Raw genomic sequence first — 28,000 nt, 5'->3', positions numbered from 1 at the left:
ACTGTAATTGTTTTTTGTTTTTTATATGTTGTTACCTCCAGTTCATTATGTAAGCTACACCATTACTATGTACTTTGAAAGCGCATTGTGCATCATCTGTCAACAAGTTTAAGAGGTCAAAGGCACTTGCAGTACAATGCATCTACACTCCATGTTCCCCTAGTTACATATGAAATGATCTACAATCCTAAAATCCTATGAGATTCGTTAAGAGGCATTGGAGAGTACAATTCTGTTAATGATGACGATCGCTAATCACAGAATTAATTCTCAAACAGGATGACAAAGGAAAGTGAGAAGAAAAGAACTGACAATTTACTGTCATCTTGTACAAAAGACAGGCCTCTAAAAGGAGCTTGGAGAACAGGCCCATGTCCATCTGAGGTATGTGAGTTTGAGTCACTGACTGGCACATGGAGACTGATAAAAAACAAACGCTCTGATTCACCGTGTTCTCCTGCTCGACTTTATTACCCATAAGCCCCTTGCCCTTTGGAAGAGAGAGGAAAATGAAAAAGCCTCACTAGACAGGCAAGCCACGGGGCTCTTTTATATCTGGTTTCTTTTCTTTTTTCTCTCTCTTAAAAATAATGTTAAGCTCTAGCTCACATGCCAAAAAGTAATGAACAAGAATAAAAAACATCTTAAAGGCCATTTAGAAATGAATTTGTTTGAATGTCTAAGGATAAAAAAAAGACTAAACCTCTTTGAAAAGTAGGTCAGGATGAATCAGCAGAGACAGTGCTCCTGCCTCCCCTCCCCCACACTACCAGACACCTGATGTGCACATTCATTTGAGATGCTAACTGCCTGCGCTTCCATTAAAACATAACTAACTGCTCCATTAGCCCCCTCAACCCCCACCTCACCCTCTCAATCATAAAGGGAATCCTTTCACTATTCAGATTTGAAATGTATTGTAAGTAACAATATGGGCTCACACACTTTTACTCCACTGGCAGATGTAAAAGATAGCTCTATACACACTACCGTATACTATATGTACAGTACCACTGTACTCTAGAGGTATGATATATCATAAGGATTTCATACATAACACATATCAACTAAAGCTAACTAAAATCCACACAATCACTTAAAAATAAATATTCTAAATCATTTTGGTAAGATGAGAGAGATGATTCTTAAACTCAGGTATGTATGCAGAAGCTAACAGAATGCGTTCACCCCAGGAAGACGTGTCCGTACTGGCCGACCTTCTCTGGCTTGTTGTCAGCGAGCTGCTCCGCCTGCTCAGGGAAGTGTGCCCCCATGCAGGTGTTGACCGCCACCTTCACGTCACACGGCAGCGTGCGCATCTTCTCCCCATGCTCGTCCAGGGCCTCTCGGACCAGCTACGGGACAAACAGACCGGATTGGAACCACAAACTCACTCTTCACTCACTCAGTTAAACGGGAGCAGGCTTCACTCAGTCTTTTCTCACAGTTCTGAGTGCTGCACTGAACGTATGGCGCTGGCACAGAGAACAAGAAAAGATTGCACTTTGCATAAATGACTTCTTTTATTGGCTCTCTTGCAGAAGAAATGTACAAACGTGCAAGTTCCATTCAGTGTAAAGTGCAGTCTTTTCTCTTATCGTTTTCTATTGAATCATGTAGACCTGATCAAAAAGCTGCACAGAAAGTTACACCCATATAAGTGCAAATAAAAGGGCCTTTCAGATGAACTGTAGGAAGAGATGGCATATCCTTTTAAAAAAAAAACATATTTATTCAACCATACCAAAAAGCTGCATAGAAAGTGACTCGCATGACTACACTATCCCAAACAAAAGCTGAGATTTATACATTCTCAGCAGGGTGCCAGCACATGCCAGATAACATTTTCAACTTGAAAAAAAGTGTTCTTCAAAACATTGCAGTTATCTACAGAAAAAGACATTTTCTAAGAAACAAGCATCACTCCTGACACTTTTCTGTGATCTAAAAGTGTAGCCTATTTGAGCTGTGGTACTTCAGAGATACACGGATAGTACTTTGTAAATCCACTCCAGTCTAAGTTTGGGAATATGGGCTATAAATATGTAGGATGGAGTGCCATCAGGGTGCATCTAGGTCCACAAATAGTGAAATCTTGTGCCACGGTTTCAAGTGCTTCACTGAAAAGCCTAGCACAAAGTATATTTGGGCCTGCTGCAGGGGAAAAGTGTGTTGTTGCACTTTACGATGATTGGACAGCTATGAAGTCAAGTGCAGCTTTAATCAGATGCCATCAGCTGTTGCCACTTGCAGAGCTCAGACTTGCACTTCTGTCATTATCTTTGCATGAGAAAAAGGCCTGCAAGAGACACCATCCCAGACACGTCCACCTACATGAGTGCTGATCACTGATTAGCCCGTAAATGACAAGCTATTAAAAGGATTTGAGTAGGACAACTCTGGGCCTTGCAGCCTTAAGATTTCATGTTGGATTAGGGGACAGACAAATAATACATGAGGTTGTTTATTACCATAACAAGTGTTCATTAAATCTAAGATAGTTCTATGAATACGAATCATTACTAAGTCATTATTCTAATGGCTACTATACTACCATAGTATAGTAACAGTAACATAATGTTAAACCACTCAGTTCTAGACCACTTACCAAAAACACCTGTGTCCTTTACAAATGATATTAGCACAGGTTTGAATGGCACAGTAAATGGTTAGACTTTCCTTTTGAGTTGGCATTAGAGTAATTCTAGGAGTGGCTTGCCTTCTGCAGTAATAATGCTTGTGATTTATGGTAAAAAATGTATGTGTTGATAGTTTTGCAGTTATTTGCAGTAATAGGGCTCGCGATCATGACGTGAAAACTTTGCAGGCACAGCCATATCGGCAGCCTCACTCCTTAGTTTACTATGGATTACTATGGGTTTACTCCCGCCTATTAGTGTGTTCCTGTTAATTAGTTTTTACCTTCTTGGTCGTATGTTGCTGTGTAGTGAGGTGCTAACAGCGCAACCCACGATCGCAAGAGGAAAATAATCGCTAATACTATATTTCTGCTTCTTGTCTTCTTCATCTGAATGAATGGATATTACGGTTCGGTGCGCTACCAATATGGCGGCACTATTCCTAGAATGCAAGGCGTGTGCCCGAGCCCTATTTGCTGTGCTACTCATTGTTATTGATGCATGCTCAGGAACATTCAGTGGAAGTGCTGTGATGTCGCCACCTTGCCAACATAGCATCTGAATGTCTCCAGAGTGGCAGCCTGTCTCTTCCTCAGAGCCTCCTCCTGGGCACTCGCGCCGTCCTCCGCCTGTAACAGAGCACACAGAGGCCGTGTGAGAGGGCTGAGGGGGTCAGCAGAGGGGCAGCTGGCATACTGAGAGCTGTGGCCTTCTCAGGAGCCCTGCTGGCGGGTGAAGGCGAGTGGACATTTTAGCGGTGGTCAATGGAAGCGAAGGGGCAGGCAGGCAGGCAGGCAGGCACAAAGAGGCTGCTGCTCCCAATGTTGCTGAGCGCTGATGAGCAAACATGTGAGGAGGGAGATGAACAACAACAGAGGGTGAGTCATCGCACACATGCTCTCAGTCACTCACTCACACACACTCACATACACACCCCTCCTCTACCCAGTGTACACTCATCCTCCCCTCCTCATACACACACACACACACACACACACATACACACACACCCCTCTCCACTGAACGCTCCCCTCACCTTCGCATACATGCACACACACATACACCCCTCCTCTCCATAAACACATACACCCCTCCTCTCTCTCTCTCTCTCTCTCTCACACACACACACACACACACACACACACACAATCTCACACATGTCCACTGAACGCCCCCTCACCTGCACACACATGCACACACACATACACATACACCCCTCCTCTCTCTCTCTCTCTCACACTCACATACACAGCCATACACACACGATGAATAAGAGGGGACCATTCTCCTAGTCAGAATGTTCTAATCACCAGAGTGCAAGTATTATGGCCCAACAGATTGCAACACGGTTTGTCCCTTAGTTGAGAGATGCCAGAGGAGGAGTAATTGCCGGGGTTCTTGGTGAAGCGCAGCCCCATAATTGTGGCTAAGGGACTGGCACCGTGCCCCCTCCTCCTCGGTGCAGACCTCCAGGCTGTGCCACCACGCTGTGACTCACGCTTCAATCAGATCATGACACATGCTTATTCAAGGGCAGCATCCCCTGTTTGCAATTATTGCCCTCTTGTGTTCCCACTCCCCACTGATACGAGGCAAGCACAGCTTTTGGAGAGGAGAGAAATGTTGCAGAGGGTCTTTGCACAGAGAGACTGGTGTCAGATTGTGGGGCAAAACATCTAAAAAGTCCAACTCTAATCACATACCTCTTTGTTGTCAGGAACATCCTCATCAAGCAGCTCAACACTCTTGCTCTTCTTCAGTCTTTCAGAGGAAACAGATCAAATCAGTGTGTTAGCATATAGGGAGCAACATGTTATACCAATGCACTATAAGGTTTGACAATATATATCCAAACACAGCACAGTGTTATTTCTGAAGATCATGCAGACAGAACAGCTGACATTAAATGTATGCCATTTGTGGTATAATCTGATGGCCGCATCACTAGAGCCCTCTGAGCAGGTGGCCGGCCAGCTCAGCGTCTGTGTGGAAACTGCTGGAGGCTCCAATCTGACACGGCTCAATTGAATAAGCGGAACCAGGTGTATGCTGGTGTGGAAAAAACAGACGCTGCCGCTGGGTTTCGAGGAACAGATTGATATAGATAGATAGATAGAGAGGGACAGAGAGAGAGAGAGAGAGAGTGATGGTCAACCAAAGCATTAGACCAAGACATGATAGAGGAGGCTGTCAAGAACTAAAGGGGCCAGAGGGACAGGCCAGGTGACATGAAGTCATGGTGAGCTCTGTGGAGGGTCCGGCAGAAGGGTGCTTGAAGAGACCCTGAAGACGCTGGTGCTGGACTCTATTGAAAGGGTATGGTTCTGTCAAGCGTCTTTTTAAGAAATGTGTTTTTTCTTGATAGCAATTTTATGTTATGAGGAAATGTGTGGTGAGGGTATGAAAACAATGTCTTGATTTTTGTTGTTCCACTGATTTCCACTAACAGTTACTAAGACCAGCCCTGCCATTCCTGAGACATTGTTCAGCTTTACCTCGGAGCACCAGTGTTGTTTTTAGACATCCTCAGCTCTAGCTACTGAGGGATTTGGTGTGAAATGTCAATGTTTGTCTTCGCTGGTGAGGACACATTTTAGATATACAACCATCTGTGTTTTATGGCAAACCCAAGGAGAGAATAAGTCATTCTCCCTTCTCACAACAGACTTACGTCCAAATGATGCTTCACTGATTTAATATTTAAAGAGCGTTATTAATTGACAATTATTTGATTTTTTTTTTTTAACGTTATGCTTATTACATTTCATTTTCTTATTCGAGCAAAATACAGTGTTCAACAATACAGTAGGTTGCTATCAAGTGGAGATGTTCTATTCCTTGAAGCCACCTGACACCACCAGCTCCATCACCTCACCTGCTCTTGTCTGATCCTGATCGCTTGGAGTCTGTTTTCTTCCTCATCTCTTTGTTCTCACTGAGAAAACAGAGGAGGAGACGCAGAGGAGATGGAAAAGAGAGAGAAAAGCCGATTTCAGAATGTCACCAACAGAGCAGGACTCTACCTATATGACCTACAGTAATCACTGTCCCAAGGAACCGTACCTTTCCCCTCAGAAACACTCATCTGAATTAATGTGAGGGGTATTGCCACCACTGGCAGGGTTGACATTTCTCTGAGGCCACATTCAGACTAAATGACGGAGGTTAAATATAGTCAGTAAATGCTGTGTGTTCTGGCCAGCAGTGTTATTCAAGGCTCTGCAGCCTGAACAGCAGCAGGTCACTTAGTAAGCTCACAGCACACTGATGACCATCGGCCAGCTAACAGAGAGAAGGCGTGGGGCACCAGGGGAGAGCAGCGCTTTAAGCAAAGCACATGAACAGACACATGTGCACGCACACACACACACACACACACACACACACACAAACACACAGGTCCTTAAGAACAGGTATTTGCTGCAATTTGGTGCAATAACATCAAGACTGTAATGAATATGTTAAAAAAAATTGCAGATATATGAACATGTTAGCAGGCAAACACAATTAAAGAAATGTTTAGTTAGACAAATGTGCAAACAGGTACAAAAGCAGCTTGCCGCCCACACGTTCTCATAACACATCAGTCTACAGTGGTTGCATAACCTGGAGGATTGGAACTGTATGTTCAGCATGTTGTCTGGACACAATAAGCACAGCTGCAGGAATCAGGAATCAAATACATTTCAGAGACTGAGTTCTGCCACTTTTCCACAAAGTGGCATACTGGAGTTAGTATATGTGTGTGTGTGTGTGTGTGTGTGTGTGTGTGTGTGTGTGTGTGTGTGTGTGTGTGTGTATGTGTGTGTGTGGGGGGGGCATGAGCCTCACCTGAGTAAGGCTTTGAGTTCGCTGGAGTGTCTCTCTGTGGCCATCTCCAGCAGCTTGGTCAGGCACTTTTGCACAGGAAACAGCACACAGGACACATGAAGTCACAGCATCTCATCTCACAGCTCAGCAACACAACAGGTGGCCATCTGGGCCATCCCATTCAAAGTGTGAAGAAAACACAAGATCTGCTCTTATGAGTCGCCCTTTACCGCTAAAGCTAAGGACAGCCTGTTCATTCAGCATTCTGCTTGGATGACTAGCACTAACAGTATGGCTATGTACAGCATGTCCGTTCAACTCTGTGGTCTCTCATGGCTACCACTTGAATGCTAACACCATGGACAGCATGTTCATTCATGGCCCACAAGAATCACACTTCATGTCCTATGTAGCCACTTATATCAAGACGGTTCCTATTTCCTGTTTGCAAATGACAAGTGTTTGGGTGCACTGATGCTCTCCTCTCAATGGGTCTGCGTGTGAGTGCACACTTCAAGTGATCAGAAATCAAAACACTCGGACAATACAAGTAGAATAGAACGTTTTTGCTTGATTCTGTTCGGGTTTCTTCAGTTGTGTTTTGTTCAATTCAAGGCCTACTCTATATTTGTCAGTCCTATTCTATGGACATTATGTCCAAATCTTTCCTAGTTTGATAAATACTCTAGTTCTGTCCCAGGATCTGTGCCTTGGATTTCTAACTACTTTATCGCCCATGTCCTCTGACTCATTCCAAATCCCAGCTCCTGGAGCCAGGGAGCGTGAGTGTGTGTGTATGCGTGTGTGTGTGAGTGTGAGAGTCCCAAAGAGCTGTTGACTCCACGAGATTTTCGCCTGAGTCAAGGGGCCCAGATGTCACTGGGGGGGTGGGGGTTTAAGTGCTATGATTGACCCCTGTGATCTCTCTCCTGATCCCCCTGATTAAAGTCCAGGAGGTCCATCGGTCGGTCTACCCTCAGCACTGATGAGGAATCAATGCCCTCGGCAGCAGCCTGGCCCGTGTCCAGAGAGAGGAGACCGCACACCCTGTGACTGGGGCAGTGAAGCTTACACACCAATATGGGAAAATCCATGCTGGACTTTAAGGTCAACCACCTGAACTGGTGAATTACTGAATTAAGGTTGAGCAGTAAAGTGGAAAGCTAGAAATGCTGAGCAGTTTGTGTTAGATTTCAAGAGTGGAGAGTTTTGGCTTTGAATTAATGAGTGTGTGTGTGTGTGTGTGTGTGTGTGCACCCATGCAGCTAAAGCATAAGACAGGCATACCTGCATCTACAGGTAAACTGCATGGACAAGACGCCTTGAGCACTATGACCAAAGAAGAACAACTGATGTTCCACAACTGACTTTTGATGTTTCTAAACAGGCTTTAGGCCACATTTAAAAACACTGATTCATACACATTGAAATATCATTATGAAAGGGCCATTTCAATGTGTGCTCCTCCGTGAAGTGGGTGATAAGTTGCGATCAGAGCCCTACTACACCCCCTCCACTTCCTCTCTCCCTATGAGCAGCATGTCCTACTTCACTTTTATGACTGCTTCAGCAGGAGCTCTGGCTCTGGTGCGCTGCCAGGCCTGATTGTAAATACAGGTTTATGGGACAGAGTGGGCTTACAGTCAGATGGCTGAATGGGAAAGTTGTGATTGAATGCACCGCTTGCAAAACCCCAATAGCCCCAAACCATGGCCTGATTGTACAGTGCTGCTTAACAATACCGATCCCATTCATGTGGCTCCTTTGGGACTGTGACCACATAAACTGGTAAATGCAGCAATATACAGTACAATACAGAGAGAAGGGGGAGTGGAGGGAATCATTTAAATTGACATGGCAACCATGCAACAAGTTATTTCTCTTATGCATCAATTTGAATATTTTTCAAGCAAAGCAAAAACATTCAGATATTGAATAATATATGCACACAATCACCTTTGTTAGTAGTGTTCAAACCCTCTGTCTATTTTATCTGTCAAAAGGTCTATTTATGGTGGTTAACAACTTCAAACTTTTGATTGAGAGTAAAATGACCTTAATTGGTGGCGTTTTGAGCAAGACCATTTATTTGCATTATCACTGGATGGGCTCACAGTGATGCTAACAGGGCAAGGTGCCACATGGCTATTTTATACCACTAACAATGCTCAAAATATAATTACACTTCTGTGGTAGTGTGGTGAGGGTTTCAACAGACAAACCACAGTGTTGTAAACTTGAAAGTGTTCAGAGAGGTTGTGACAAGACCTTGAAGAAAAGGCCATGGCTCCCTGGTCTGGTATGGTCAAATCACTGGGCATGTTCTATTGAATCAGCGCTTCCTATGGCTCATCTTATGCATTACAACTGTGGTTGTATAGCAAACAGTAAAGGGCCCTAATAGGTCTAGAATAATAATGTGCTTCCCTGTAGTCGGGTGAACTTGGGTTTGGTAGTCTGCCTTCACATTATCAAAACAAACTGAACCAGTGATTCAAAGGAAAAGAATCTCCTAACAATGTTTTGCCTGAGAAAGTCAGCAAAAAAATATATATAAAATGTTTGATAATTGCAGAATTTAACAGTCATAATCACAATTTGATTGGCTGTGCACAGTAGCCTACATTATTGTGATATCAGGTCACTGGTGTATACATGGAGCTGTTTTACAAAATGTTGGACACAAGCTGCCACTGGCCTATATAATGCAGACCCAATTTTGGTCCCAGACACTCTGCGTTACAGTAGTAAAAGCAAATAAATGATCATTAATGGCAGTAGTAGGTTAAACAATGACTTCATGTGTATAAGCATGGACAATAAAGGGTGCGTACCTATGATCCCCAGGTGCTATGTTCCTCACTTTGTATGGGACCGGGGAACAACCTTTTTTACATTTGAATGTAAATGTTCCCCGTATGTATTGTGATTGGGGAACATAGGACCCTTTTGGGAAAAACCGGGGAACATAGGACCCGTGGAACATAGGGATGACCCCAAAAAGAAATATGCTACATAGCATACATGTACCTAGCCTACCCAGCCCTAATAATAAGTATAACTGTACTGCTGGTTGGTGAAAAAGTTTGCCAATATTACTTTTATATATTGAAGAGGATCTGTGAGTAATGAGGACTAGCCTGTGTTGTACCTCAGTAGCATGCTGCTCCTTCTTCTTCCTGGTGAAGTGATACTGCTCAGTCCACTGAGCTCTGAGCTCCAGCTGCATCTTCTCCTTCAGATCAAGCACTCGCTCCATCTGAGGTTTCCCACTCTCCTGTTCACTTCCAGCCCTGCAGGGGGCACCATGACAAAGGAGTCAGACCACAGAGCATGCATGTATTCATAGGCCTATAGACTCTTTCAACTGCAGAAATAAATATGTGCGTTCCGGCAATTCTGTCACTGAAAGTCACTGAAAACAATACTGAGCTAATGGTAACTCGGGGCCAAACAAAATAATAACTGTGGCATTTTGATAGGTTGTGTTTGAAAGATGATGTTTGTTTGTGTGTCAGGTAGAAAAGTTAGCCTAGAAATCTAGACGCCCCTAGCAAATTAGATTTGCAGGCGGGGTAGTCTAGCAACTCTCCGTTTGACTTGGGAGCTGGGCTCAGGCTCAAACCACCGAACCAATCACATTGTGTATAGACAAGTATTGACAAGCAAAAATGAAAGCAGTTGAAAAGGACTATATCGGAAAGTTACCTATTTTTGCTCAATGCCCATGCCCTTTTACGTGTATGTGTCACTTGATATTCATGCCCTTTTACGTGTATGTGTCACTTGATATTCATTTCTATAGTACAAATGTGGGGACTCATGGGGTGCTAGGCAGAACCAATTGCTTTCATTATTTTGTATCGACAGTACTCCATGACATTGAGAGATCTATGTGAAAAATTACCAGAATTCTCCTTTAAAGATTGAATCTTGTGAAGTTTCTTCTATTCTTTTGCAAAAGAGATGTTATTTCTCTAGAATATAAAATTTCCCTCTAAATGAGAAGACTTCTACTAAGCCTGAATTTTTTATTACAGCTGAGCACCTAATCATTTTGATTGATTAATTGATTTTCCCTTTTGTCCAGGCCTAAATGCATTAACTGGTGAGGGACTGAGAGCTCCACTCTTGGGTTACTGCACCACCCTCACAGGGTCCAACACAAATGAAACTGCCCACCTTCCCTGCCCACCTTCCATCCACCCACTTTGTGCAGGCAGTCACCTTGAGTGCAGACTCTTTAGAATCCTCTCAACAGGAATCCAGCTGAGGGCTGAATCACCACATAGTCGCGGTACGACCCCAGAATAACTCACCCGACCTCCTCTCTAAAATTCCTCCTAGCTCAGGACAGGCCTTCGGCACTGAACTACAACAAGAGTGTTTCTTGAACGCTGGTAGGTAGGTCGGTTGAAGAGATCAGGTTAAAAAGAAAGACCCATTAGCAATTTGCATTCTCTGAAAGGTGGATTATCTATTAGGCATGGAATATTTTTATCATGGCTGCTGCCGCCTTAGAACAGAGTCTAAATATACTCCAATTAAGAGACCCGCTCTGAACAACAACAGCAGCGTCATCCTCATCTCTCCTGTCGGAGATAATAATAGAACATCAGCAGCACATTTGATGCTGCAAGTGCTGCCCCCATGCTGTGGCCAATGCAACATGCATGAGACAGAACTTCATAAGATAACATTGTGAGAGTTGGGGAGAGGGGAAAAAAGCAAGAAATGAACTTTTACTCTTTCTTCTTCATGGAGGTCTTCTTCTTGAGGGACTTGAACTGGTCACTGTATTTCTGTGTCAGCTCCTCGCCTTTCTTCTGGGCCTTTCTGTCCAGCTCCTTCAGCTCCTTCTCCTGCCTCTTGGTGAGCTTTAGGAAGCTCTTGTGCTGGAGCAGCTCCTCAGAGGACACAGTGGAGGGTTCTGTGTGAACGGACACAGAAGCGGCAGTTTCTCTCACAGTCATAAAAAATGAAAGACATTCTCAGAATATCATCAGAGCAAACTCAGGGCAGATACATAAGATATGACAGACACAAAACACTGAGGAGGTTTTCGAAAGCAGAGATTTGGAAGCAGGTCATAAAGACCTGTATATTTTATATTTTACATTCAGCCTAGTAACAATGCAGTTTGCAAATAATGATTTATATGAGCAGTCAGGTGACTGTAGACCTAGGCAACCATAAATTGGACCAGTACTTTGTAAGTTGTTTGAGTGGACACACGTACAAGGAGACAGACAGACAGGTGTAAGGATGACCGACAACTGAGTGACCACCCATACCTGTTAAGTCGGTGGATGAGTTGGTAATTAATGTGTCTGAGGCCACTTCACCAGCGACTGCCTCAGCTCCAGAGGCAGGCTCAGAGGGGGGGTCACCAGCCTCACTCCCAGTAGACACAGGCTCAGCAGCTGGAGCTTCAGAGGCAGGTGGCTCATCTGAAGTCTCCATGTCTGGATCTGGGGGTGGTAGCTCTGTGTCTGGGACCGGCACAATGTTTGCCTCTGGTTCAGGGGGTGTCGGGTTGGAGGTGGGGGCAATGTCGATGGGGTCTAGGGCTGACCCGTTGAGAATGGGGGGGTCAGGGAGAGAGACGGGGGCTGTCACTGGCTCTGTAGTGGTTTCTGGAGGTGGAGTGGGGAGTCTGTCCTCTGTGACTGGGGAGGAGGGGGGTTCAAATGTGGCGGCAGCAGTTGCAGCATCAGCATCAGATACAGGAGATTCCTCAGGTGGTGGAGGAAGGACAGCGCCCTCTTCTGGATCCTTACTGACTTCTACATCTGAGTCAAACACAGCATTCTCACATGCTCCACCAATCACTAGTTTAAAAACAAAACTCTTCAATTATTTAATGCTCTACACGTCATTTCCCCTGGTGTTCATAACTGACTAAGCAGCTGAGTAACTGCCTGAAAGCAAATCATGGAAAATAATCAACTTAAGAGCCAGAAAAGTACACTAAAACCTAGTGCATAACTTATCTGTATCTGCTTTGAAAATACATGACAGTAGGCTACAATAGTGTGTTTGTTTGACTTTTTAAACTGACCCCCAAGCCCTCTAAAGGTCTGCTCAACACTGAGACATGCTTTTCTTACCTGCCACAGGTGGAGTAGGCGATGGTGGAGCTTTGTCTACCTCGGGTGTAGCAGCCATAGGGAGCTCATAAGGGGAGACATATGCTGATGACTGGACAGAGAACAAAGAGGGGACTCATACAGTGACCCATGACAAACTGACCAGTCCCACTTTGACAAGCCACAAAACGGAGATGTTTTTTCCAAGGGAAAAATGCACTCTTATCTTAAAAAGGCTGTACTCTCCCTCTGATATCTACCTCCTGTGTCTTTGATGGCTTGTCATGCTTCACTGGGTTGAACAAAGCGTCCGTGAAATCTTGAAAAACAAACAAGACAAAGTGCTTCAGAAGATTTCCAGAGTAACTTTGAATGGCTGTAATTGTGTTATTGTCACATATTAGACACCATTAGTCAATATTACTCAGATGCTTGAACAATCAAGCAATCAGCCACAAGGACTGATTGGCCAACATTCAGGGGGTACTGAGGTGGACTTTAGGTCAGACATGGCTGCATGGGTGTTACCGGCGAAAGCTGCAGGGATGTAGTCCTTCACCTCGATGTACGCGAAAATGGATGGAAGGGTGAGGGGGAGGTTGCTCTCACTCCGTAATCCAATGTGGTGATATCCTATGGTGATCAAATCAATATGTTTCCTTAAAGCTTTTACTTATAAAAGTTCTATGCACTATTTTCCATACGATCTTTGATGGCAATGAGGTTGTCATGTTTAAAAACAGGGTTTGGTTATAAAAATAGATACTTATGGTGAAGTATTTTTAGATCTGTTTTTTTGTATTATTATTACTTTTATTCTGACACTTTTGTCTACCACTTATGGTCTCACCTGATTGGATGGCATCGACTGGGATGATCCTGTGTCCTAGGAACTTCCCTCCCTCCTCGTAAGCCACGATCCTCAGTGCAGCCATCTCAGGAAACAAGATCTTCACACAGACAACAACCAACTTTCAGCAGATTGAAGACACCCACTCATGCACATTTCATGGGAGTGATTATGCTGACATGTCATTGTGAGCAGAACATTCAGATGATCGTTTAGCCGACCACCTCCTAAATAGATATGAGATATGAGACTTGGTGGGAATATAGCCGACCGCATTCTAAACATCAGGAGATATGAGACGTGGTGGGAATATAGCCGACCGCCTCTTAAACATCAGGAGATATGAGACTTGGTGGGAATATAGCCGACCGCCTCCTAAACATCAGGAGATATGAGACTTAGTGGGAATATAGCCGACCGCCTCCTAAACATCAGGAGATATGAGACTTGGTGGGAATATAGCCGACCGCCTCCTAAACATCAGGAGATATGAGACTTGGTGGGAATATAGCCGACCGCCTCCTAAACATCAGGAGATATGAGACTTGGTGGGAATATAGCCGACCGCCTCCTAAACATCAGGAGATATGAGACTTGGTGGGAATATAGCCCCACTTCCAGGGGCCACACCGTCTCTGTACAGTTTGCAAGGAGTAGCATGATTAAGGCATGGAGAGAAAACAGCCAAAATGATATGGCAAATACCACGAAACTGAGATAATATAGGTTTCTGATAATTACATAAACTATAATTGTGCAATTATACTATAACTATATGAATCTTTTTATCATCAAAATATCACTTACATTAAGATCCATTGATGAGATTGCACTGATCAGATACTGTGCAACATCCTATTGATATACTGACATACTGTTTTGACAAGGCGTCACCAACCTTCTCGAAGACAAACGGCTCATCGGTCCATACAGGGTTAATTGAGTTGGGAGTCACACACCACTTGGTCCGGAACTTGCGCTTCTGGTCTCCTGGTAAGCCTATGATCTCAACCTCCACCCCAGTCTTCACACTCTTTTCAGACAAGAACTGACCTGAGTAGATCTGTGTGGTCAGAGGACACATGATCATGGTCAGATTTAACCTGGATGCTCTCAGATTCTTAACTATCTGTTCACACTCATTTAGTATTTTACTGCTCCTTTAGTCATGTTGATTTGTTGATTTGCTTTGTATTTTCCTGTTTACATTGTATTGTATGTTGTGTGTGGTGTCTTAAGCTGCTCTCCATTTTGATTTGGGGTGGTTCAATGGATATTCAGGACTGAAATGACTGAATATCCATTCAGATCCAATCCAAAATACTATTTTTGTATTATTTTGTTGAAAATCAAGTTTTCAACAAAATAATACATAAATAGTCTGTAGATGGACTATTCAAGCAAAGTGCTGCCAACAACTGTATGAAATCAGTTTCCATGTGAAGCAAAGAGAAAATGGCCTCATGCTTCATGACTTCACAAAGAAGAATTAGAGAACTGTAGCCATTCTTTATCTTCTTTTTCCTCATTTCTCCCACATACTGTACATCACCGTGGTTTCATTGATTCTACCTACCTCAGTGTGTGAGTGTTTGTGTGTGTGTGTGTGTGTGTGTGTGTTTGCATGTAAAGAAGTGAGTTGGCATGTAAAGAAATGAATCGGCCCACATACTTTGATGCTCAGTGTGTTGGCCACAATGGTGTCAAGCCTGTCACTATACGGGTCAAAGGTTTTGTCGTTCCTGCGCAAGAGGTCATGCTTGAGGAGGTACCCGGTTCTTCCGTTGTACTCAAACAGACTCATGTTCAGCTGCATGGGAAAATCTGAAGAGGGAGGAGTTTCAGAAAATTGGACCAATGATTCAATTCTTTTCAACAGAACTACTGCTTTGGAACACAGATGAACACAACAAATACTTAATAAAGTTAAAACTAAAAATGCAACCACCACATCCATTCATCCATCCAACCCATCCACTGAGTAATCTGAAATCACTGAAGCAGCAAATTAAACAATAACAATGACAGTTGTAATTGTGACAAGGAGGACTCACCCTTAGGCAAAGTAAACTACATTCTCCATGAGAAAACAGAAAGTGTAATCTGACATTCTGTCTATCCTGTTTGCTTTACATGGGCAGACCCACTCCCACCATCACCATTCATCCGATATGGAATCCTCTCCACCCAATAAAGAGGTAGCTTGACCCAAAGCCTTATGTATCGACGGCTCTGGCTTGACCTATACTAGAGTGACACCTAGTGGTCAAATCTGGAACACTATTCTCTCTCTCTCTCTCTCTCTCTACCCCTATAAATAAAACAAAGCCTTAAAAGCCTTCTGATTATCAACAACAAACACAAGTCAAGAACCAAAGTAAACAACACCCAAAGGGTAGTGTAAATAACAGCATAAATAGCAGCTGCAGAATGAATAATGAATGCTGTTGCTGTTGCTTCTGCTGCTGCCATGCTGCTGCTGTTTGGAATGTAAACTTGAGATGTAAACAAACAGAGAGGGTAGAGTCAGCACAAGTGTACCCATGGTCTGGTAGTTCAGCGCTACCATCTGACAGCCTGCATTCCAGAAGGGCTGAGGGTTGTAGTTGGAGGAGTCCATTCTGGTGCCTTTAGGGTAGATCCTACTCATCTGCCTCTTGTTGTATCTGAACCACCACGCTTAGGAACACATACAGTATGTACAGTAGCAACAATAAAAGAAAATGTATGAAAATATGAAAAATCAGTATATAACATACATAATAAAATACATACAGTAACATGCACTGAATTATTTCTGTGTGACGCTGATTTAAATAAATCATATTCTGGGTCCATATTATACAACGACTACATCTACTGAAAATAAATAATACATAGTAAAGGCATGTTTGTGTTTAACATAGGTTAACTGCAGTAATGATTTGTGTAGAGAGATGCAGCCTCTTTAAAGGATACTCTACAAACTCCACGGCTGATTTCGCAATGAGACTCTCTCCTTTGGTCTCCACAAATGAAGAGATGTTATAGCTCTTATTTTTCCCTGCATACAAAAACAAATGATGTACACAGAAATTAACTCAGTGTCTTTAAGGGAAAGTCTACAGTTAAATAGTAGTATAAGATGATCAGAAATTCATATTTTCACCATAATTTAGACTAAAAGACAATAGAAGACAATAGAAGATAGAACTCGATATGCATATGCACACATCAAACACTTTAATGGACTTACTATTTACCACCATGGACCACTATTAATTACATTTTCACCAGTTTCAAAATGTTCAGTCACAATCTATGTTCAGCACACAGTAAGTGTAATATATTGCAACATGTTCCATCTGATATTCAGGCAAAAGTATGATTTGTCATTATTAAAGACTTATTTGGGCACTCGGATATCTCTAAATAAAGCAAACAGGATCTACCCAGACTTACTTCTGGAAGCCTCTAAGGAGATAAATTTACAAGGCTGTATGTAGTTGACTATTGATGACATTGCCTCGTATGCTGTCACTTCCTGTCCAGCTGTTCCCTGGGAGAGTGTGAGAAACACAGGAAGAGGAAGTCAGTATGTGGCCCTCCAGGACTGTGGGGGTGTAAGGAGCCAGAGAGAAGCCAGAGAGAAGCCATGCATGCCCACTTGAATAAACACTGTTATTTAGAATGGGTGAGCATGTGTAATGCTCAAATCTCAAATCAACATGCAACGTGTAGCCAAGTGTCCAGATATTTCAATATCACTGTCAAAACATTTGGTCCAATACGCAAAAGGCCCTGATTTCAATGATGTCCAAAGTTCAAAGTCTGATGATTTGAATGAATTCAACAAGAATGCTAACTAGATGAACGAACCTCATCTGAGTTCTTCATCTTCTCCTCGTCTTGCTCATCCTGCTCCTGCTGCTCCTCCTCTTCCACCTCTGACGTTCAGAAAGAACCCCCCGACACACACACACATAAAATATACATGAAGCAGGGATTCACACATCCAACAGAAATGTATCTAGTCTAAAGTAGCCTGTGGCAAATGTACTACTGCAAGTGTCCAATAACACAGGCTAAAGCATCCTGCCTATGACATTATTTCCAAATCCCCTCCCTTGATGCCCACCTTGACCAACAGTGGGGGTGCTGGTGGTGGTAGTTGGGTCTGAGCTGGGCTCTGCTGCCCCATCCACTGAGGGTGAGACAGGGGCAGATTCAGACAGGTCACTGGGTGTAGACGCTGTCTCTGGGGCAGGATCAGCGACCGGGTCGGGCGCAGTCACAGGGGGAGCTTCTGCCGGTTTGCTGGCCTGCTCTGGTGCTGGTGTCTTCTTGGCGTTGGGTGTGGTGGACGCAGTGTTCCCCTTCTTGTTCTTGATGAGGATCTTTCCCATGAGCTCAGAGGGGGGCGGGATGGGAAGACCCGCCTTCAGCTGGACACAGGCACACACACACACACACACACACACACACACACACACACACACACACACACACACACACACACACACACACACACACACACACACACACACACACACACACACTCTCACACACACACACACACACACACACACACACACAGGGGAAACACATGTATACACGCAAGAATGCAGAAATACTAAACAAATATAAAGATATACTCATGCAGAAAACCACAAAATACATATACACATCACTTGCACATCAACAGCAACACCATGATCACACATGCACACATGCAAATACACAAACAACAGGGACACACATGGACACATAAAAACAACACCAAATTGTTACTAGACAGTAGATACTAAGGACCAACTGCACGCAGAATTACTGAGAGAGCACAATTTCCCCTCCACTTGGCAGCATACACACACACACACACACACACACACACACACACACACACACACACACACACACACACACACACACACACACACACACACAGGGAGGCTGTCCGCAGGGGGTTCTATGTGAAAATGAATCAGTGGAGGTGTAGCACTGTGAAGGTCACACCAAAGTTAACGAGAAACAAGGGGGAGGGAAGACTGAGGTGAGGTTCACCTCGTCATCACTCACAGCCACCACACAGGGCGCTTAGTAGAGGTTGTGGGGGAAACTGATCTAAGGAAAGAGGGTGGGAATATGCTGATAGCATGAGGAGCAAATGTTTGAAATCGGCTGTTTGGCAAAGATGAATCAGATAGGAGGTAGATGAGTTAGAAGCACTAGTGCATTCCTTCATGGCAGTAGGAGATGGTCAAATTGGATACGTCACGAGCACAGCGCTGGACTCACTGGGTATTTGTCCAGTGTGTCGGTCAGCAGAGCATCTCCAAATATTGTCCTGCAGTAGTTTGCCATTTTCTCCTGTTGCTTCACCCTGGAAAATCCACAAGTCAACAAGTCAAGAACATAGAAGAATGCACTGTTCTTGCCAAAAACAGGCATGTGGTTATTCAAGTATGGTCTACAGTCTCTCTGGGCACAGAGTTCATAAAAGTTCTGAAAGGTAACTGCAGTATGTACTACTGTAATGTTATGAAACTAGATGCAAACTTACATCTTCTGTATCTATATTTTCTGATGAGGAGAACTAAGACATTTTGGATTGGGTTTCATAAAGAACAGTTCTTACGAGTCGACATGGTTCTCAAAGGACAGGATAATGGGGTATTGGGAGGTTTTGAAAGCGCTTTCGGCGATGGCCTCGATCACATCCTGGCAAAGACACAAACACAATTTATTACCCAGATGGACACTGTTGGCCAGCACTGGCCTGCCCTGAACTTTCTAAAAGCATCCCTGCGCTATGACCATCATTGATGGATGGAAATAAATGGACCATTTAGAACACACTACTTCAGTTGAAATGGACAGAGCAACAATACCTGTAACAACACTTTTGGAGAAACATCACCTTGTATAACACCTGTAGTTGCTCTATCCTTCTGCTGATATCTAATCTGACTGCCCCCATCCTAACCATTAATATGTCTGGCACTGATGTGCCTTCATAATTTCATTTTACCTCCAGTCGTATCATGTTTTATGGCTATTTCCATGCCAGGCTGATGTCGTGTGGTAGTGCCAACCTGCCCTGCCATATTTGGAGAGGTATGAGCCCCTGGGGTGTGCCAACATTGGTCTTTTTAATGGCGCTTCAGGTGCCACCTGGTTATGACTACCAGGAAGCTGACAGACGCAGATGTCTACCAGGAATTTCCTGAGGGACAGGGCGGGGAGCATGCTGGCCAGACTACAACACAGACACTCTTCATCAGCCTGCCTTTCAAATAACACATCTAAGCGAGCGGCTAACATTTATAAATAAATGGCCAAACAAATAGCCCTCCTCTTCAGCGTCCTCTCCTGATCTAGTATCCTCAGAGAACTCCTCTACAACATTAAAGGAACAGTTATTGATGATAAAGGAGCTTCTTCATAATTATTACATTTGTGGCCAACACAGGTAGCACAGGTGCAACCACTGACATCAAAAGAGCACAACAGATGCTCAGGGCAGTGTTCTTTTAGAGATTAGACATATCAGCCAGTGTGCACGCAGCATGGAAGGGAGGGGTGTCATTTTGTTGTCTATGAGCTCAAATATCACCAACATCAGAAGAAAGGGCCGTATCTTTAACAAGGTGCTCTTAGACTGGACCTTCAACACAGCGCTCAGAGGTCAAACCTTGAAGAGGATCTCGGTTGTCATGGTGAAGCCGTGGGTGATGATTGGCTCCTCATCGGGCGGCTTGCCCTTCCAACAGTCCAGCTCCAGGCAGCGGCAGCCAGCCAGCAGACACTGGCGGTACATCTCTGGGGACGACACGCCAGAGAACTGGCCCGCTGAGGGGGGGTGCAGGGAGAGGGAGACAGTGAGGTGGGGAGTGAAGAGAGAGAGGAGAGAGGAGAGAGTGCAAATGTGTGTGTGTGAGAGAGAGAAAAACATTGAGGGTGATAAGATAATTAATAATATATAACAAATTAAATCTTAGAAATAAATTTTATTTCAATGGATCTTACTTTGACTCTGTAAAGCGAATTTGGGATTGAGAAATAAATGTAGCATTATGTATTATAAAACTTGCAATTCATTTGACTATAATTAACGATAACGACATGAATAACAACACTTTCAGACCGATTTTGAGAATGATAAAGTCACACTTTTCTACTACAATCTGGAGTGTCCCTGCAGCCTTAGGAAACATGGGGGGTGCCAGGTAGTTGCCATGGGGACACCATGAGTGTGTGTGTGTGTGTGTGTTGAGCTTACCTGTAAGGTAGGTGTTGTGTGAGGACTTGATGAAGTAGTGGTTGAGTGGCTGCTTCATGTCGTGGCTCTGGGCCAGTTTGTCCTGGACCACCACAGATGTCTCAGGCCCAATCAGATAGTGCAGAAGGCCCTCAGGAGTTATCTGGCCTACACACACACACACACACACACACACACACACACACAAACACACAAAAACACACACATGTACTCAACATCTGGTAAATGTGGAATAATCTGAGGAACTCTGATTCCTCATCTGAAAGAGGAGAAAGCCCCTCTCCTTGTTGAGTGGTCAGACTGGCCCACTCACCCCTGTTGATGTTGGCGGAGAGGGGTTCGTACTTCTCGATCAGGGCTTTGACCTGGTCCTGCCTCAGGGGAGGGTACAGCTCCTCGTTGAGTCGAGAGTCGCGCTGCTTCTCATTCAGGAACTTGGCCAGGACCTCTTTTGACATGATGGGTTTGGCTTTGGCAGAGCTGTGTGGCGTGTGTGTGTGTGTGTGTGTGTGTGTGTGTGTGTGTGTGTGTGTGTGTGTGTGTGTGTGTGTGTGTGTGTGTGTGTGTGTGTGTGTGTGTGTGTGTTGAGAAAAAGAAACAATAGCATTTTTTTGTGCAAAATTAGGCACTACTTTGGTTTAGGGAACACATGTTACTGTAATTAATACATAACTTACATGTGTATATATTAGTGCTCAATAAGGTTTGCATTAAACATCACTGCACATTCATTGAGTCTTTATATTGTATGTATGGATCAAAAAAGAGCACTGTCTGAATATGTGACTTATAATGAGATCAATAACCTTAGATGAAGACCATCTAATTACAGTAATATACAGGTTAGTAACCTTTGTAAGAAATTTGAATGCTTTGTCAAATTTGTATGTGGACAAATCTGCAATCTTTGAGCAACCAAGAGAGATCATGTGAGACTTGCCGTTTACATCTTTTTCTCTAGGTTTTCTTTTCTCTAGTGTTTTTTTTGTGTGTGTGTGTGCTGAGGAAATATAATGTCCTTTGCACTGTTTTGTTGTTGTTGTTGTTGGGGGGGGGGGGGGCTGAGGTGAGTTTCATCAAAATGTAACACCTTCTTCCATACCATAGTACAAAATACCATTTCTGTGGACAGAAAGGAGTGTATGACAAACAGCGGCTGGCAGAATTCAGCGTATGAAGGCCTGTGTATGCTGCCACTGCTGCTCTGCCAGGAGACCGATGCCCATAATAGATTCTCCCACCCACATGCCAATTGTTCGGCCAGTGAGTTGTAGAATGCAGATGGTACCTTTGTGTTTTTACATTGTTTGTGTGTGTGTCTGTATGTAAGTGTGTGTGTGTGTGTGTGTGTGTGTGTGTGTGTGTGTGTGTGTGTGTGTGTGTGTGTGTGTGTGTGTGTGCGTGCGCGCGTGTGTGTCTTGAATGTTGTCTACTTGCTTTTTCGTATGGATCCAAGTAAAAGCATCTACGGTATGTGTCTTTCTGTTATGGTGTACAAATGGAAAATGGAGACTCACTATGACGTGAAGATTTCATAAATCTCTGGTCGCGGGCATAAATGACTGAGGAACTCCAGGTACTTTCCCTCTGTGAAGACCTCCAGCTTGACACTGTCAAACTGAGACAATGCAAACACACACATACACACACACACACACACACACACACACACACACACACACACACACACACACACACACACACACACATACACACACACACACACACACACACACACACACACATACGTACGTGTACACACACACACACACACACACATGCCCATGAGCCACTGATGTATATTCATATATGCATCTTTCCGGCCAGCTATTTTAGGTCAAATTGGTCTCACTGGAGGACAGATGGATATACTTACTTTTCCTTTGGGTAAGCCAGATGCAGATAATGCGCTGTCAACCCTCTTCTTATCAGCTCGGAACATCTTATAAAAGCTTATTCAGCCAAATAAAAATAGAATTAAAACATGTGATTGCATAATATCCTCTAGGCCATAGCTTTATACACCATGTATACATTATTAAAGAGGGAAAACTGGCTGCATCAAAACAACACAATGCAGTTCTTTTATGTTCAAATAGTGGGTTCCAACTCATCTTGATTCCACAGTGACTTACGATATGGAGAGTGGAGTCCCTGACATTGTCAATGCATACCTGCAATGCCTGGCATTGCAGAGTGTACAGTATATTGTTGTTGTATGAGTTTTTCATTTTTCATCAGTTTTTCATCAGATGAATTAGGTATCCCCTTAGTGCTAAATGGGTACCCACTATATTGAACAATTGGTGATAAGACTCAGTTCTTCCCATGCTCTATTACTTTCAGTTCTCATGTGAGAAAGACATTGTGCAATGCTAACAACTCACTTTTTGACAGGGATCTTGCCATCTTTGTTGGTCTGCAGAGTAAGTCGGACATATCTGTGAAAGGCAGATTTAAGGCAAAGAGAGCAACCCTTAATCCAATTCAAGAAGGCCCCTCTCACGAGCCTGAAATGTTTAAATCATGTGTCTTTCACAATGGATCATTAAGGGGCCTAATTCAAAATATAGAGTAAACTGCAAGTTTATTCAACAACAAGGCAAAATCTATTTACGGTACTAATCTAACACCAAGAGTAAGATCCTAGACTGAAACATTGGTGTATACAGCACAGATGGCCTTAGTTCAGGCACAAAACACCTAAGTCATAAGAGTGTCTTTGCCCTTAGCCCATTCTTTTGACCCTATCTAACTATGGCCATCATGTATCCCTATACCTAATAAGGATACCAGCTTTGATCACAAGAAACAGAACTGTCAACATTGGTGAATAAAACTAATACATTAACACTTAAGTGAATCTAAGTGAAGTCAAAGTCATTTACAATGCAGAGAGCAAAAACTGCTGTCATGCTGCTTTCTGGCTCACATTTTGTCCAGGAAGACCTGTCTGCAGGCGTTAGCTCTGTGTGGGTTATAGGCAATGGCCAAGATGTCAGCCTCCCAGTTCTAAAGTAGAGGAAGAGCAGAGCATGGTCCACAAGAACTGAGTCATTCAGCAGCACATAAATAGCACTAATACTGAGAGAACAACCTAATACACTAGTGTGGAAAGATGCAACCATTTCAATGTGCAGCAGTGAATAAACAACATGGCAGTACACAGTTCACATCTTGATGTCAACACAAAAAGGCGTTCTTGTTCATGGTTCCTTTGGTTCAACAGACACATCATTATCAAACAATACGGTAAAAGGTAAAGCTCCCTGAGAACTCCCCCCCCCCAAAAAAAAACAGATTTCAACGGCACACCACTGTGCTACAAGCTGCTGTAGGTGCGGACATGAGCATATCAGTGTGTCTGACTCTCTGCCCACTAGAGGGCCTTTGAGATTACTTGCACCTTGAGAGGATGTGGGCTCTGACATCATCCTCACTACCACAGGGACACAATCTGCAGGGCAGTCTGTTAGAATTAGGGACTAGTGTTATACAGCTCATTAAGTCAGACATTTCATTTGGCCATAACCCATAGACAAAGACAATAGTGATGATGATTGCATTGTGTGATAGGCCACAGTGTGTACAGTGTGGTTAAACGGAACTGCATTTACATTAAACGTTCCCTCAGTAATTGGCTTATAGGGCACTTCTGCGGGCATCACATATCTTATTATTCCACATACTGTGCGCTGTGAGGAAAGTTGCTGTCATCTTACAGTAAGTGATCCTGAGATAACCCAAGTGTTGCAGAGGAAAGATAGATTGTCCTATTAGAATGCTCCTGCACATGCACTTGTTCTCAGCTATACATGGGACAACATGCTTCATTCCCTGTGCTTGCCATAAGTGGGCCTCCCACAATGACTATTTCTGTGTCACATACTATATTCAATACTAGATTAACAAACCAGCTGCCCTCGACTCGAGATCAAACCTGTAATTGTTAGATTGTCAGATGCTAGAATATATTAATAATACCAATCTTAATGCTGTGGAGAGACGTTAGCAGGCTTCTGCTTCAATTGACCAAGTCATGTAAGAAAATGTCCTTACTTGCACTACTTTCTCTTTGTTGGCAAAAAAGTTGTGATATGTCAAGTTGACCATGTCAGGGCCTGAGACAACGGTCAGGGTTTTGGCCAGATGATTGCTGTCAGGGAAGTCCATGTTCAGGACATTACGAACCTTAGGGTGCTGTGAACAGAAGGAGAAAGGGGAAACATCTCAATTACCATTCCTATCAAAGACACTCACAAATTCTGAGACAGAATCAGTCTAGATCTGGCTCTGTTCTGGGCCAGACCTGCTGGATCCTCATCAACCGAGAATGAACAAGGTCTATGAAATCAATTTTTTTAAATAAAAAATATCAGCAAATAATGGTTATTTAAAAATAAACCTGTGTCTGAAAAATAAGGTATTTAATTCAGTTGTCTAGACTCAAACATGTAAAACACTAGTCTGAGTTGAGCAAAACAATATTATACAATATCTACAACAATAAGAAAATAAAATTAGTGATAATTATTCCAGATTTTCAATCTATTTTTTCTGAAATGTACACTTAGACCTTTTTTCTGTTGAAGATCTTATATTCTGTGAGGACAAGCTGAAGTTGAAGTTGAAGTGGACAGCTTTTTATTTCAGCATAACTCAAAGACAATCACAAATATCACTGATATTTTCTAATGACACATTCACATGAGCCTTCTTCCTGCTCAGCTGCCACAATTTTAGTCACAGCAAATGTTATAATTAAAGTCAGGACACCATTCACAACACCACCCCTGCTTTCCATACAGAGTCTTTCAGCCCTACCACCTCAACAAACAAGCAAATGCACCTCACAACCCATGCAAAACTCTACCATGTGAAATGTGACCTGGCAGAGTGGTATACGTGGTATAAACAGTCAAAGATAAAGATCCACAAAGATGGGAAAGTGCTACCATCAGGGGAGGTGGTGGTGTGGTGTGGGGGCTACATGTTTATATAGTCAGTTGACTTTGTGTCCTTTGTGCCATTGGTGAGCTGACAGGAGCCAGCGCTTGGGCTCGGCCACAGGGACAGTCTCAGAGGAGGCAGATCAGAGTGGGAGCGAGCGCTGGGACAAACTCAGCCTGTCTCATTTCATTAGGCCCCTTAACCACTGATGTGCCCAAGAGATCACACAGGGCCTCTGCAAACAATCATCTCTCTCTCTCTCTCTCTGTGTGCACGCATACTCTTGACCTTGTACGAGCATACTCCCATGTACGTTTGCGTGTGCATGTGTGTAACTCAAGGCTACTGTGTTTATTGTAAAATGGTTTGCAAGGCAAATGCATAAACAAACATCCCACCCTCACATAACACCTTCCTCCACTGAGGACTAAAGAGATTTTTGTTTAAAACAAAGAAGAGTTTGACTTTAGACCAACAGGGATGCTGAGATTTTGATCTTACTTTCGGGAGTTTGGCATATTTCCCTGATCTGGTGTCCCTGATTGTAGCCACGTCCAGAAACTCTGTTTCCTGCAGAGAAAAGGGTGATGTCAGACATAATCAAATGGCAAGTCAAGAAGAAGCTAAAAATCAATATTTTAAAATCAATACATGATACCTGACTTAATATAAGTAAATATTTCAACCATTTTAAAGCCCTGGCATTTTATATCCTGAACATGTTTAATAGAAATATACAGTATTCTATGTTTAGTTACTATTGTAGATGATGACAATAGACATTGTGGTAAAAAGCATCAGAGCCATGTTTTTGCTAGCAAAAAGCTTTTATTGGTCAAAGCTATTCTCGTCCAACAAAATATAACAGGTTCTTAATTATAAATCCCAAATAAATCTTATGAAAACCTATGCTGTGCTCATAAATTGTAAGCTAATTTTGATCCTAAATGTCTCTGTTATGTAGAACCCAGCAGTAACGACTTAATGTAGTTAAAACACAATCTGGGTCAATATCCTCTCCTGAGCATTACTAACCAACCTGCCTGCCTAGTGTATGGAGACAACAGAGCTGTCATGGCCAGCTCAGTTCATGTGTGTGGCTGAGAGAGATTGTTTCATCTCAGGGAGCGGATGAGAGGAGCTATCAGACAGCCTTCACTACACAAGAAACCCCTTAAGCCACCTCAGCTCTTGAGCTCTGATCGATATATTTCATAGAGGGAGGGTGGGGGAGCACAACGGGGACTTGGTGGGTGGGGTAGAGGGGTGGTGGGCTTGGAGCGAACAAAGCTGAGGTGTCTTTGGAGCTTAATGTTCTGGACTACACTGTTCTCAAGAGGAGGAAGCATTTACCATTTTTGGTGAACACTGGATTTAGGTTACCACCGACAATAATCTGGACATTTTCTAAACCAAAGGATACAGTATGAGAGCAGTTGATACAGCACACAAACAAATACAGTACATATCTGTTGAAATACACACACACACACACACACACACACACACACACACACACACACTTAAAATGAAAGAAAGGTTGACATTTTTCTGACCTTGCTCTGATTAGTCCAGTAGAGGTAGAAACCCTTCGAGTCCATCTTCAGAGTTACAGGTGCTGTGCGTGTTGAGTCCTGGTCAAATACAGTACGTTTTACAAACATGAAAGCAGCATATTCAAAGGATGATTATCCCATATTTTTATTAGATGTTTAGCTCATTTGTGATTGAGCATGTATCATATGGACATATGTTACTTTATTTTTACTGACTGCTTTTGGGTAACTAAATCTGTTGCTGCCATACGAATTGATTTTAGATCATGTTGTCTATCTTACAAGCAGTCACCATCACCACCAGCAACAATATACCAGCCAGCTGTTACTCTCTCGCTCTCTCTCTCTCTCTCTCTCTCTCTCTCTCTCTCAAGCACCACTTGCAAATATGCTTTGAACTTTTTATAAAGCTGAATTCCACAACCAACAACTGGGAAATCGATTTTTTGTCTCCCTCTCAACTGGCACCTCCTCACTTGAGAACCCAGAAATAGAACACAGTGTATGTTTCAGGAAAATAATGACAGAAAAGTGATCTGATTCCTTCCAACTTACATCTTTCCACTTGGTGAACCTGTCCCCTTTGACCAGGTACTCCTTCACCTCAGGTTCCTGGAGGAAGTATCTCTTTTTAATCATCCTGCCAGTTATCCGTACACTCTTCCCTTACATTCCTTCACCATACTCTGCTCCTCTCATCACTGATACCTTACACTAGGACTGATGGACCATCAAAGTCCCATAATCACTTGCTGAGTGGCCACCCAACAATATGCATTGCAAATGAGAGAAGCATAGGGTTTCACAAGTGACAAGAGCACAGGCAAACATCTACTACAACAGAT

General features: G+C 43.3%; 1 protein-coding gene across 1 annotated transcript; it reads right to left on the bottom strand.

Moving 5' to 3' along the window:
* Positions 1-27,830, bottom strand: plcb2 (phospholipase C, beta 2). The gene is made up of 32 exons (XM_062522770.1): positions 27,711-27,830; positions 27,156-27,233; positions 26,101-26,169; positions 24,709-24,849; positions 23,582-23,661; positions 23,037-23,090; positions 22,526-22,601; positions 22,167-22,267; positions 20,963-21,129; positions 20,650-20,796; positions 20,062-20,219; positions 19,006-19,088; positions 18,666-18,750; positions 17,506-17,812; positions 17,247-17,314; positions 16,830-16,926; positions 16,347-16,431; positions 15,930-16,054; positions 15,061-15,212; positions 14,287-14,451; positions 13,389-13,488; positions 13,067-13,171; positions 12,799-12,857; positions 12,560-12,650; positions 11,744-12,241; positions 11,196-11,379; positions 9,601-9,742; positions 6,471-6,535; positions 5,515-5,574; positions 4,343-4,400; positions 3,182-3,268; positions 1-1,355 (listed from the first exon to the last, which is right to left on the bottom strand). The coding sequence occupies exons 1-32, from the start codon at positions 27,792-27,794 to the stop codon at positions 1,185-1,187; spliced, it is 3,942 nt and encodes a 1,313-aa protein (XP_062378754.1). The 5' UTR covers positions 27,795-27,830; the 3' UTR covers positions 1-1,184.
* Between the last annotated feature and the right edge of the window lie 170 nt (positions 27,831-28,000).

This window comes from Sardina pilchardus, chromosome 20 (assembly GCF_963854185.1).
Source record: "Sardina pilchardus chromosome 20, fSarPil1.1, whole genome shotgun sequence".
In the NCBI taxonomy this organism is placed as follows: Eukaryota; Metazoa; Chordata; class Actinopteri; order Clupeiformes; family Clupeidae; genus Sardina; species Sardina pilchardus.
Note: the sequence above shows the minus strand (reverse complement) of the source record. Positions and strands in the feature narration are given on the sequence as shown.